This window comes from Rhea pennata, chromosome 2 (assembly GCF_028389875.1).
Source record: "Rhea pennata isolate bPtePen1 chromosome 2, bPtePen1.pri, whole genome shotgun sequence".
In the NCBI taxonomy this organism is placed as follows: domain Eukaryota; kingdom Metazoa; phylum Chordata; class Aves; order Rheiformes; family Rheidae; genus Rhea; species Rhea pennata.
In genome coordinates, this window is record NC_084664.1 from 45,347,970 (window position 1) to 45,362,532 (window position 14,563).

Consider the following 14,563-nt stretch of genomic DNA (forward strand, 5'->3'; position numbering starts at 1 on the left):
GGAGCTCCTTGCTCACCCATGCAGGTCTCCTTCCCCCTTTACTGGACTTCTTACTCATAGGGATGTACTGCTCTTGAGCTTGGAAGAAGCAATGCTTGAATATTAACCAGCTCTCTTAGACCCCTCTCCTTCTAGGTTCTAACTCATGGGATTCCTCTAAGTAGTTCCCTATCTAAAGTGGTTCCCTGTCTAACCATGTCCTGATGTGATTTCTATTCAGCTGATGATGGGACAAGATGGACTCCTTAACACAACAGGAAAAGCAGTCTCCTGAGTGACAAATCACTCCCACTGCTTGCATTGCCGCTGAGTGGCTCTGCTAAATGCAATTCCTCTTGGCCACCCTTGTATTAAAGGTTGTCAGTCCCTTAATCACTCCTTGTAGCTTTGATGAAGATGTCCACTTCCAACTGCCAAGAATTCTAAAGCACAACCCCAAGGTTGAGGGACACTACTAATGCTGTTTCTCAAGGGGCAAAATGCCCAGTGTCTGCTAGATGACAATAAAAGCACTATTATTGCTGTACAAGTTTAGCAAAGAGAAAAAAAAGTTTAATTTATTATCATTAAATGAGAGTACAAGACAAAGGTGGAATACTCCAGAAAGGTTAACTGGACAGGGTTATACTAGCCACAACTCTCTAGCCTTAGTTTTCTCTCTGTTCCCAAGGGACTCCACAGAACTTGCATTTCTAACTGTATCCCTGAAAAAAATGCATTTATTCTTTTATGAAGTACTTTTCTGCAAATTACACCATTTTAAGATTGTTACCAAACTTAAAAACTGTATGTATAGTATCTATTGTACAAAGCTCTTACTAGACCTATGTCTTTCAGCTTACCATTGGTTTTTCATAGGGTTCATAAGTGATATAGTAAGGGGCAGCAGATGCAGCATTTAGCATTTCTGATTTATTCTCTTATTCTACTTGCACCACTTTGTATCAGTTTTTTGAGTCCTACTATACCAAAAGGATTTTAAAATATACATTTTTTTGAGCATGAAATAATGCTGTGGTCTGTGTGTATGAGGACAAGTAAGAGGCTTTTACCTCCTCTACTTGACTTGCTGGGAATGCAAACTCTCCCTTTCCACCAGGTTTTCAGGAGGACTCCTATGCTTTCAGGCTCACATGCTATTTGAAGAGCATCTTAATGCATCATCAAAGGTGACTGATTGAAAAGTGAAAACACATTTCAATTCAGGCTAACAAAAATGCAGATAGATCTGAACCTTCAGGTGTGAGCAGATAAACTGAGATGTTCTCAGTGCCAAACTGCTCATGTTGAAATGAAAGATCCCAGTGTTAAAACTCAGGACCTCATCCAGCAAGGGTTTCTGGTTAAATCAACGGGAGTTATCACTTGCAAGAGTGGTGTTGCACATGGATCCAGTAAAACATGCTTATATGCGCAAAGGTTTTGCAAGGCACATCCACTCAACCACTAGCAAATGTTGCCTCAGTGCCCCTTCCAACTATTTTGTTCATTACATAAAGCTCTACATTGAAAAGAAATTATTAAAATTAGACCAAAGAAATTGCTAAGACAGGATCAGTTTCTACATTGATTTATATCTGTACCTGCCTGCTGCTAAGAAGTTGGCATAGCATTCTGATGAGGGTGTGTCTCAGTAACTAGAAGTAGCTCATGAGCCAATCCCATCTAGCTAGAATACAAAAAAAAAATTAATAAAACAGTCATTTTTTGCAAAAACAATTTAAATTCTGCATTTGAAATCAACAGCAAGATAAATTGTGACACATTTTCATTCAAGAAGTTTATTAATAACAATATGGGCACAGCACACACATAAACCACATCCTGAATCAGGGTTAAATGAGGTTTCACATACTAAAGCTGTGCAGGCAGCTTGCTGTTCCTCCATCTGGAGAACTCACTCGTACCTTCTTTATACATATCTCTGCAGTTTTAGATTGATAAATGACAAGCACAGTCTGTATTTATAGGAGTGTCATTCACTTTACTTTTTATTAAAATCACCAGGTGCAAAATAGACATTTTGTACATACCAGTCCTAAATAAGTAACTATAAGAAAGTGACCTTATAGTCCTGAAATAAGACCATCACATCGCATGCTTTGGACATGATAAGGAGTCAGAAATAATAGAAAATATATGGAGATCAGATAAGCTACTCACATCATGCTGGAAGGTTAACCTTCACCTTTGAAGAAAATAGTGTGTATATTGATCTGAGATCTATTTTCTGAAAACACTGAAAATGTTCCATTTTGCTCTCATTTAAAAATGCTATAGACACTACAACTATGGAAAGCAACTGTGCTGCTGCAGCCCAACAAGTACACTAAGTGTCACTGTATCTGGAAACAGAGGAAAGCACTAACATGAACAGAAACAAGACAAAAACACTTCTTGCTAGTAGTGGTGTCACGCTGGAAGGTGGCAGATCTTCCACTGAATCAAGAACTCCCCAAGAATCTGGACCATAATAATATCTTTTTCTTCAAGGTTGAGAAAGAGAAGTGTTAACAGTCTATGTGCATCTCAGAAGGCAACAGGCAAAATCATCCCCTCCATTCAGCACCCCTTACATTCTCTGCACTCCATCCAGGGATGCTAGGAGCTTAAAAAAGCTTTATAGCTCTGAACCATAAGTGCTTCCCAAGATCACAATAGCCAATATACCCAGATGCACAAGGTAATAAATGATGACATAATCCTCTGGGCATTACAGGGCAGAATCCAGTACCGTTCATTTTTATACAGAATTCTCCAATATTATCAGTACTATAACCAGTGGCTCACTATAACAGCACAAGAATATTCATTTTGAGCACATTGTTAAAGCCATTTGCTTTAACATTTGCGTTAAGTGACTATTGCTCCTATCTACTGCTCTAATAGTGACAATGACCTTGTTAAACTTTCCATACCATCATCCTGGAGATTGAAAGTGGGAATGTCATGCAATGTTGGATCCTAGTACAGTGTAGGAAACGAAAGCAAGAAAGCATTGTGTTTAAAGACAGCTTTAAGCAGTACAGAAAACATTACAGTAGAAAAGTTTGTATTGGTCAGTGCTACTTCAAATACAGAGTAGGGTACAAACACTAAAACATCAAAGTAAGTGTGTGCTGATTTACAAGTTGAAAGACATGATTATTTCCATAAGTTTGCTACAAGAACTTCACTCCAAAAATATATTTATTATTTCTATTTTTATAGAATGGATCATTTTATAGGTAGAATGAAAAATAAATCAAAAGTACACTGTATTTCTTAACACATAAATAAAAAGTTTGAACTTAATTTTAAAATCCAGGTTGATCAAAAATTCTCTGACTGTTCACATCTTAAAATCACAGGCAGACTTTCATTGATCACCACCATCTCAATCTCAGTACCAGATTATAAATTATACATTGATTACATGAGATTTAGCCATCTTAAAACTGTAGGAAAATCCAAACAGACCCCAACAAATGTATTGTTTTGTTACATTCTTTATAAATAGTCATGATGCATAAAAATACTCATCTTCTAGATAAATATATTTTTTTCTCTTATTTTAAAGTGCATAAAAGCTGCTAAATAAATTTTAAAATAGAGGAAGGTGAACAGTGGTTCAGAAAGGATTGGTATCTCCTGTTAACAAAGAGTTAAGAAATTGCAATATACTATTCCAACATTCTCAGTCTACATTTTGAGTGGGAAACCTTTGCAAACACTGACAGAGTCCAATCATGTCTTCAAGTTGGAAGGGACCTTAGGAGGACAACTAGCTCATCCTGTTCAAAGTAGGGTCAACATTCGTTGCTCAGGCTTTTGTCCAGCCAGGTCCTGCAAGTCTCTAAGGACAGAGGCTGCACAACCCCTGCAGGCCCCTGTTATATTGTTTGACTGTCCTTATGGTGAAAAATTTGGGCAATTGTCCTATTTAGAGGCCTTGCAAAAATCTTCATGGATGTCCACAATTTCCAGTCTTACCAGTGTGACTACCTCTATCCTTAAACATATACCAAACTAAACTATCAGCAGAGTAGTCAGAGTATTAGCTAGCATTTTAAAGCTCCCTGAGCTAAATTTACTCCTAACAGTAACTTTAGAGGAGTATTGCCTGCATACCTAAGTCATCAGTTTGAACTACGGTGTGTACAGGCACCCTGTAAAAAGCTGCCCTCCCTGGGACATAGGCACCATTTTCAGAAGTGCTCCCTTTTCCAGGAAACACTTCCCAGAATGGCAGTGGTGCTGCCAGCACTGGCCTGTCCCTGGCCATCTTCACCCCTCATCAGCAAACACTTTCCTGTGGAGGGATAGTCTACCTGCAAGACCCTTAACATCACTACATAAAATGACAGTTTCCAAGCTATATGTGAAGCTCTTTACTACCTTACACAAGATAGCACCAGAATGCTGCTGCCACTCCATAAATAACACACATGAGCACAGCACCTGGTGCTGTGGAAACAGCATTATAAGTCCTCAGCAAGCCGTTCCATTTCATCCAGCAAGAAGTCCATGTCCTCTCGGCTCACTTGTGGGCTGATGACCACCTGGCGGAAGAAGTTGACTTTGCCCTGGTGAGGCTGGTACCCAAGCATCATGCTGCCCTTCTTCATCATCCTCTCTTTAATTACAGGAGCAACCTGAAAGTAAAGCCAGAGAAGGGTTTTTGCCTCCTTCAGTAAATTAGTAAATCTGAGCAGGAACAGGATTTTGTGACCTTATGAAGCTCTTTTGAAGTGTCTGAGTTTCTCATTCACTTGCCTACCCCAAGAAACATTAAAATTAAAATCTTCAGGCTAAGATGCAGACTGTGCATTGAGAACCTGGAAGAAATAGTTCAAGACTTAAATTCCTCAAATGTGGAATATGCTTGCTGCTTGGCACATCTACCTGCAATATAGGACAATGTGGGTTATGGTCCCTAGTCTTCCTGATGTAGATCAAAGGCTTGAACTGAGGGAGAATATTGACTGCAACTGGTAAAGGGTATGATTTATCTCCTTGTGCTAAACTAGGCTGTCTCACTACTTGCACTTGATGGCCCTACCCCATCCATGTCTGCAAGGCAGCAGTCCCTGGAGGGCTCTCTCCATAGATCCCTGTGAACCTTAAGTTGCCAAAGAAGCTAGATGGATGGGACATTAAGGGAGAGTCCTGATCATGGAGGTTAAAATTTCATCTCTTAGATTCAAGGCTTAAGCGGTGTTTGATTCCACCACTCTTGTATAAATGGGAGTAAAATCCCCATAGGTGACTCACTGCTGAACAAATTAGTGAGATTGGCAGGCAGGTCATTGTGGTTGAACATTTGATCCCTTCACAGCAAGGCAATTAACCTTGTGCAATTAACCTTGTGCTTAACTTTAAGCATGTGAGCAGTTCTGCTGTGTTCTCAGGCTTGAAATTACTCATAAACTTAAATGCTTTGCTGGATCAAGTACACTATCCCTTGGAAGATAGAATCCAACATAACTAAATATTTTGGCAGAAGGAATATTTTAAAAAATATGTCATGTTTTAATGTCTTGCTAATAATGCTGATGCACTTTAAAACTGCATTCCTTTGCATCATTTTGCAAAGGCTTGGCTACAAACTAAGCAAACAGATGTACAATCTAACCTTGGTTTCTGCATTAATTTATTTCAACTTTAAAAGTTAGTACTGGAAATTACCACCTGACCAGTAAAAAAAAGAAAAATGATGATGCCAACTTTGCTTTAATAGCTTTATTTTTACATGGTAAATTTTGCTAGACAATTCCCAGACAATTCACTCAGAGAGAAACATCTGAGGTTTTCAATACTAACTGCCTAGCTTCCCCATACTAGTTTAGTGGTACTTGCCTAGAAGACCATTGTTTCAAAATCTATTTTGAATTCAGAGGAGGAATGTTTATGGCTCTAACTTAATTTGCCTTGGTTTATTTTGATTTGTCTTTGTGACAAAGCTACTTGTTTTATTTAGTGATTTTTTTTTTTAAACAATGAGAGTGATGGAGTCAGAATTCTAATTAAAATCTAGAGTGTGACATCAGTATGAATTGTGCACATGAGAGCAATGAATACAATTTCGGAATGCAACATGCAACCAGAAGGTTTCTTTGCTTAATGCTACAAACAAAAGCAAAGAAGTAAGTTGTGAAAGCAGTGCTGATAGACATTTGAGAAACCAGAAGATATCCATGAAAAAAGGAACATTCAGAATTTACAGCAGATGTGTTAGAAGGTATATTGTGATACCTCCATTCAACTTCAATAGCACCTTTCACCATAAAAATCTAATGTAGAGCTTTGAATATGCCTCCTGCATAAAGATCCTTATGAAAACTAGCAACAAAACCATAATTCTACTGTGCATCTGTAATGTGTACATCATTTACAGAAGTCATCAAATACATCCTTGTACTACAGGAAGAAAAATATCTCCCACCTGGATTTCTATCTTCATGGCAAATGATTCAAGGATTCCCCAATTTCGTTATTTTATAGTTCAGAATTACATCAGAGTAACCTCATTTAGTCCATACCTAAGCAAAAAAAAAAAAAAAAAAAAAAAAAAAAAAAAAAAAAACCCACTGGAATTCTGCTTGGACAGTGCTAAGTAGCTATTTTGCGTGAGACATCCTTCTTCATCTAGGAAAGTATATTACTCAGCAAACAGTCCTCTGCATTCAGAATCAAATACTCCAGACTGCATAGTGACAAATCCCTGAACGTGGTACTGTACAGTGCTAACACGAGGGCAAACAGGAGTCACATGGGAACACCCTTGTTTGGCAACACACCTGGTTATGCCCCCATGCGTGTTGCAGGTCCATACACAAGTTTTCTCAAGGAGTGAGTAACTTTGGCATGACAAAAGTTCTCCTACTTCCCTTCAGTTTGCATATGCTGAGCTGTTTTAACATCACACCAGACTACTAGCACTCAATTCTTCCCTTCTTGTTCACGCCAGCTACATTGTTAAATAGCAATGACACTGTGACAATGCTCAGAAGACCCTGCACCCAGGGAGCATTGCATTGAGCGCTATACAGACTCTGAAAAGAAACAGCTCCTCGAGCCCTGTACTTGACAAGAACCCTCAAGTGAGCTCTACTCATGGAAAAGCTGTAAGTACAAGGTGAGTAGTGAATCCTACTTAATATACTTTCTCAAGCTCTTTTTTAAGATTCATATCCCTATGGCAACTTTTAGCCTTTATTGATGTTCCATCAGAGTTGTTTCATCTTTTGTACTATGCTATTGATTCTCTTCTTCTCAACACCCAGTCCTCCACAATCCATCATCCCGAAATGTGCAGTAGCACAAATGGAGAGAATGAGAGCAAAAACATTTAGAGCTTCAGCAACATGAGGACTGTAAATATATCACATTTCAGCAGGTCTTCTCCCATGCAAAGAAAAGGTAGAAAAATCTCCCTTTCTTTATTTCATTTATCTTCCATTCTAATGAGGCTGTTCTCTCAATGTGTTTTGAAACACCTCTTTTTCCTCTTTGAAAGCAAAAGTCCTGTGGGCTTTTGACAGGATTATTTTTGGAAAGGGTTACCGCCAGGTATTTTGCACGCTTTATTTGTTGACATAATACAGTCAGTGTAACAAGACTATCATGGATAGTCTCTTCACAGGAATAGCTCAATAGCTTCACAGGAAGCTATTCAGGAATAGCTTCCTGTGAAGAATTCTCTTCACAGGAAGTAGCAAGAAACAGAATATGTTCACAAATGCTTAAGTACAAGTTTCACAAAAAAGCTATCAAATGATGCATGCTAAAGCTTGGACTTGAGGAATACTGGCTATGAGTGCTAACTGAAAGTAAACGCAACTTCCAGCTTGCAGCAGAAAAAATCAGACCTATAAGGGACTAATTACCTAGTGAGGAGTTCAATGAGTTCAATTCCACTGAAGGCAATAAGAACTGAGGATACTCAGATGTCAGAAAGAGCTGCACAGTCCTGTTCAGGATAGACTCCTAAGAAAGCAATTTAGTGAGAGTGAGATTGCTTCACCAATCCAATTATTTTACTGCAGAACTTACTTCAAATTGTAAATCTAATTCTTCATGTTGCCCATCAGTGGTACAGTCTCAGAATTTTAAGTGTAATACATCCTAAAAACCTAAGTTCTCATCTCTCTTTTGCTTTTCTTCATCCTCTTCCTTCCCACTCTTGGCCTCCTATGCTAACCCAGCCTGGAGATTTTTACATCAGAAACTCACTTCAGCAGCATATTAGCTATCAAAGACATGCCCTTCCTCCATGCGCAAAGAAGTGACTGCACTGTGTGGAAAGCCAACGTGCACAGGTCTGCCGCACAAGATGCTGCACACCCAGAGGCACAGGGGATCTGCTCCGCCTGGGAAGTAATCTCAGCAGACCCACACAGACACTGTAATAACTCAGGTTACCTGGATTCTTCCCTTACTTCAACACAGAGGCTACTAAACTGGAGCAGCAACAACAGAGTAATTAAGACCCTTCTCCATTACCTGAGTGCCAGGATAACCCTTTCCCCACCCCTGTCAGCACTCAGCCACACTACAAACCGGAAGCTTTAGCCCTAAAATCTGAGCTGTTTCTATGAGAGTCCAGACTGCAGCTGATCCTCATTCCTACACTCCTGTGGAAGATGCCAGTGTTCCTCCCCAGTGCAGCACACAACAGAACGGTGAAATGAGGAGCCAGAGCCACCTCGGGCACTGAGGCTGAAGTATGTATGTGCATTAGGAGGATGAGGAAAGCAAGGGATCTCCATGAAAGTATCCTTGAGAAGAGTGGCTCTGCACAATCGCCCTATAGAGAAATATCTTAAAGACTACCACATTCACTGCAGCTGACAGCTTAATGGTACTTAATGCAAGTTTCTCCAGCACTTCAAGAACTTCCTCCAAGCTCACGCACTGACTGCCTAAATAACACTCTTCAGCCACTACTATGAAAAGCTGACTTACCAAAGGGTTGAGCACTTTCTCAGCAGAAAAAGCATATGCTTAGTATCTAAGAGCTAATGCACAAGTCTTCTGAAAGACTTGATAAAATGCCCATTTCAGATCATTTATTCTTCTGCTCACAGGAAACACCTCTGAAATCATTCTCACAGTGGTCATGCTACGTAAACATGGTTCTTGCTAAGAACAATTTCCTAGTGCATAGATTTATAGTGCAGTCTGAAATCTCCAGAGCGGCTCAGCTAAATGGGTGATGTTCCCACAGCACAATCTCTGACAACTGCAACTAACAGATCCACTGGAAGTGCAAGAAAGCTCGGGCTGGAGAACTGCAGAATAACCTGCTGATAATGGAAGACTGTGTCCAGCCTCGTTATTAATTTATTTCTCTATGTCTTCCCTTAATCTTCAAGGATTCTCTTTTTCAGTCTAATCCAGTATTTCTAAACTGTCCCATCACAGATGGTTTTTTTATACCTCTTAACTCTGCATCTGTTATCTGAAAGCTACCTGTACTACCGTAATTCTTACCGACTCTAATCATGTAAGTCTAGTCATATCAGATGCTGATAACCACTTTTTCCAAACCAAACAGGGGATTTAAGATTGTGCCTTTTAAAATCCACAGTTGGCAAATTTTGTACTTTTTAATTAAATGCTGAGGCAACAGGAATGAACTTATGGCTAACTGATAACCGTGTTGGGAAAAACTACTTTGCTAAGCACAGAATATATAAAAAGACATTCGGAAAAATGCTTCAGAAAAAGAAGCACGTATGAATTCTGCAAATAGTAAAAAAGTTAAAAGACAGTATTAGCCAGAAAAAATAAACCAGAAAAGACTAAAAGTTTTCAATACTTTTAAACCAGAAATATTCTGATAATTTTTTCAAAACATTTCCAATTAAATTCAAATATAAATTAATTCTTCTTTTTTTTTTTTAACAGAGAATAGAAAAGGGCTAAGAAAACTGAAACTAAGCAAGCTTTTGTTTAAGTTTGTCTGAAAACAAAAATTCTTTCTGGTCAACTTAAAGCAAAGTTGCTTTCAGTTTCAGTGGCCAAACCAAAAAATCCATTACTTGTACAACCATAAATATATGGGATCAGAAATGCTGAAATTGCTTAATTAAATCACCTGTAGAATTTCTATCTCCCAGAAAAGCCAGAAAGTACGAGAAAATTAATGGGATTGCCTGTTCTGTCAGTGAAATTTGGCTGAGGATCTTATGTAGACAGCTTGTAGTCGTATAAATAACTGTAATCATGCCAGTCCAGCAAATACTACAAAGTCAGAATATATCTGTAAGAACTAGTGTTAATACTGGCAACTTCTATTAGAACTATTTTTCCAAATCATTTGGACAGTTCTCAGTTCACTGAACACCTGTGCAACGTAAAATAGCTTAACTATTCCAGCTACTGACAGCAGCAACTCACAGCCACCAGATCTCATCCTGCTCCCACTGAAATTCATTTCAAAATTGCCATGGACTTCAACAGAAGGATCATACAGTTATCCAAATTTTCTCCTGCCTATCTACTTGAGGTGGCAGTTTGCAAACAGCCTTCAGTTTTCACTAGCAAAAGCCACACTTGCCGTAAAACTATAACCTTTATAGGAATCCACAGAAGCAGGTTAGACGCTGTTGGAAGGACAACGGCATATGAGTAGATCAAACTATTTCTCCTGCTTGGATAGTGGCCTTTATGAAACTTTCTGAGGTACTGAATACCACACAGTAGAAGTTGGCACCAAAGATATAGCTAGAACGCAAAAAAGTCTCCTCTTTGACAAAAGGAAAAGATCACATACTCATGGCTTCACAAAAATGGAAAACACGTTTTGTATTCTTGCCTCAATTATTTCTCACAATGGAAGACATATTCATGCAGAATAGTCTCTCTCATTTGACCGGAAGAACCCACCTTAGCTACCCCAGAAGTGGCAAATTTTCATTCAGAAGTTAATGATTTTTACTTAAAAGACATTTTGGCTACTTGAGGTCTGACAAGTTATGCTTCCTGCCAATAATGGTTGATTCAAATTCATGTATATTCATAAGAAAACTTTATTAACTAAATCAATTTAACTGACATACAGCAATTGCCACCAAAAATAAACAAACCCCAATTAGGTAAATTTTAAACTTGTACATATGTACTATTAATTCCAGTGGGTCTTCACAATATTGTTTCTTACCTTGGTTAAATGATAGTATAGTGGTCGAAGGACTGGATACAAACTCTTAACAGCTACGACTGGTCCCTAAACCTCTAAGAGACTGTTTTGGTTGTCTTGGACAAATTAATCTCTTTTAGGTAACAGGTTTCTCTTTCCCCTTGCATGATGCCCATAATCTTTCAGGGCAGGGAATTCTCTGTGTTCATACATCTATCATAATCAGCCCTGATATTTCATGGGTGCCCTGAACACTAACGTGATATATATTAAAAAACCTTCTTTGCCAAATATCACAAACACCTATCACAGTATATCTGCTCTATTTCCTAATGTGAATGCAGAAGGTAACTTTGAAATCAGTGACACCAATTAGTATTAAGTGAGGACAATAGCTGGTTTTTTAATAACAATCATTGGATGCAAAACGGTTGGAACAAAATACTTGTTTGGTTAGGTTTAATTAGAAAACTAGCTAAATACTATAAATAGTTGGAAGTAAGTGCTTTCAACATATTCTAACATTAGGGAAGTATATCCTCTATTGTTAAATATCTTTTCTTCTCTTGTGCTGCAAAATCAGTTGCAGACTTTAAAACAGCAGGCTCTTCTCCTTTTAGTGATAATTAAAAACAAACTCAGACCATTTGTCAGCTGTCACCCCAACTGGGACAATCGAAATACCAAATATTTGCACACCCAATCACAGCTTTGTTCCTGTAGCCAAGGCGCTCTGTAAAACCCAAACATGTTTTTCTTTTGTCTAGAATTTGTTCTGGGCCCACATCCCTAAACCACTAATAAATTATTGCTGTATGCTATTGCGCCAGTGTTCCCCTTGTGCCACACCAGGCAACAAAAGGAGAAATAAGTGTATTTGTCAAAATAGCAGTAACCACTTCCACATTTTTCAGAATAACTAACATACCAAAGGAGAATAGATGCTGTTGTATTTTTGTCCTGCTCTGACATTCCCTGTGCACCTTCAGCTCACGGTTGTGCACTGCAGCTACGATACCACGTTTTGCATATCATCTTCTCATCAGTTACTTTTTGCCACGGGACACATTAATGATCCCAACAAATCACTGAAAATGACTTGATTAATAGGAGATGGCGGTTGGCTCCGATTTTGATTGCCTTGAATGACTCTTTAGCCAGCCGTTCATGCAAAAAAAATAGCCTTCAGATAAAGGCTTTTACATTGATGGCATTTTGCCTCCACGAAGAATGAGGCAGAACAGACTACACCCATGAATCAGCACTTGCAGATGTTTGTGGGTGTGCTTTCCTTATAGCTAAAACTTAGCTGATGAACAATGCAGATTTCCAGGTGTACAGTCTCATGTCTACTCTTGAGTACATGTGTGCTTTTTGAGACAATACATTTGGTTTCCTTGTTATTTCTCTCACATTTCTGTGTTGCTTTACCAAGGTCTTACTACCAGGCCACTGGGAAAGTCTAGACATTAAGAAAACTCCAAAAGCTAACATACAAAGCTATGAATGAAATGCTCTGATTTGTTTAACCAGTACCGAGAGAGTTCAGTGCTACTGGTTTTTTAAAAACAATTGTTTTAAAAGTTTTCATATCGTTCACGAGGTTCTTCTGTGGAGCATTCTGTTATGTTTCCATTTTTGTGACATCTTCCTGTCTTTCAACCCTGCCAAAAGAAAGCTCCCTCTTCTCCATGCAGGAATGAAAGGGCAGCTTGTCATCTTGAAAGCAAGAGCTACTGACCAAAAAAAAAAAAAAATCCTTTTTAGTTTGTATGCATAGGTATGAGCTTCTGTTCCTCTTCTCCACTGGGAGAAAAAAAAATACCACAGTGCAATGTCTGAGGCTGGGAAAAGCACATTACAGTAGAAAGACTACATTATTCGGTGACACAAGTTCAAAAACTTAGCACACTTTTGTTGTAGAAAAACGTCTCTTCAGAAACTTGGAATGATTCCCTACTACTATAAGCTTATTTTCCTATTTGCACAAACCAGTTTCTAGTATAAGGTAGCACCTTCAGTATTTGCATAAATGTAGGGATTAAAGGACAGTAATGAGTCTTTGTTCGTATTCTTTAACCAGATATAAAGAAAAATGAGCATTAAAACAAAGGTGGATACCTTTTGCATGTTTTTTTTTCTTTTGTCCTTAAGATCGGCATAACAGCCTTCACAAAGGCTGCTCCTAATCTCTCAGGGGGGACACAACATACCACAACCCAGCCTGCTACCACAAAAGTACGGCTGCCTGATCCGATCATCCAGCTTAACAAAGAAAAGGATCTCCTGTTCGCCCCTTCCCCCATCCCATGAAATACAGGACCAATTACTGGCATATATTAGAATTGTTTTGCCTACTCATTTATTCAAAGTCTGATCTGGACATGAAATAAAGGCTACCAAACCCTTCTAGCATGGAGTCCTACCAAACTCAGCAACACTCTATTCATATATACCTTGTCCCAGGACAATGTTCATTCATTTCAGCTCAGCATTCTTCCTCTTCCCATCTCCATCCAGTGAGCTTTTTCTTTTTTTCCCTCCTCCCTCTCCTGCACAGCTGAGATGCAACATATGTTACATGTCTCTGTGTTTAAATGGGTGAGCAACAAGAAAACTGGAAGAACACAGCAAGATGCCTAAGGTTTCACAACTTGTGAGTTTTTTTTTGTAGTCTGGAAGTGTGGAAAGTGAAGGAAAAGTAATGGTTTGCAACCACAATTTTTTTACGAAGTGAAAAATCAAAATATATGTAATTCTGGATAGAAGTTTTAGCTAAATGAAGTTAGACTGCAGTGAATCCCTAGGTAATTCAGGGCAGTTGGAGGTAGAAGGGCACACCAGGCTCAAAACGTAGCATCTGTCCTGTAGAGATTTGTAACAATATACTTATCCTCAAAAGGACTACATAGAATAAAAAGTTGGCTGACTTAGAGCCTGCCCTACACCCCTATAAGTATGGCTCGGCATTCACAGGCACAGATTAAATCCTCTAAGGCAGTACACCAAATTGCTCTGAGAATCTTCTTCTTTCTCCAGCCTGGTCTGAAAAGTAGGTATTCAATCTGGACCATAACAAATGCCACAGTTTTGCTTAGTGCCACAGCAACCTCTAAATCACGCCCAAAAGGTAAAGATAGTATAATCAGAAGCAATCATTCAGCAGAAGAACAGCAGGGAGGAAAAAAAAAAGACAAAAAATTTAGCAGATTTTGTTGCATTTCTTCACTAACATATATATTTTTTACCAAAGAGAGATAAAGACACAGATGGAAAGAAGACAATCTTTTGATCTTTGAAAGCAGTTATGATCTATATAAAACTTATCCATTAAAATCTACCAAATTTCACTTCCTTCAGTGAAAGTATTCTACAGAATTTGATAAACACAAATAAATTTTCAACAAAACTTATAAAGTCTCCAATTGATCAATGGCT

The 14,563-nt window shown here is 38.6% G+C and overlaps 1 protein-coding gene across 1 annotated transcript in view; it reads right to left on the reverse strand.

The window, feature by feature from the left end:
* Positions 1 to 1,765: 1,765 nt before the first annotated feature.
* The window catches only part of GADL1 (glutamate decarboxylase like 1), a 240,086-nt gene continuing 227,288 nt past the window's right edge, over positions 1,766 to 14,563 (reverse strand). Inside the window, exon 15 of the mRNA XM_062567847.1 lies at positions 1,766 to 4,634. Within this exon, the coding sequence (XP_062423831.1) occupies positions 4,461 to 4,634 (174 nt within the window). The 3' untranslated portion in view covers positions 1,766 to 4,460. The remainder of the gene's footprint in view (positions 4,635 to 14,563) is intronic.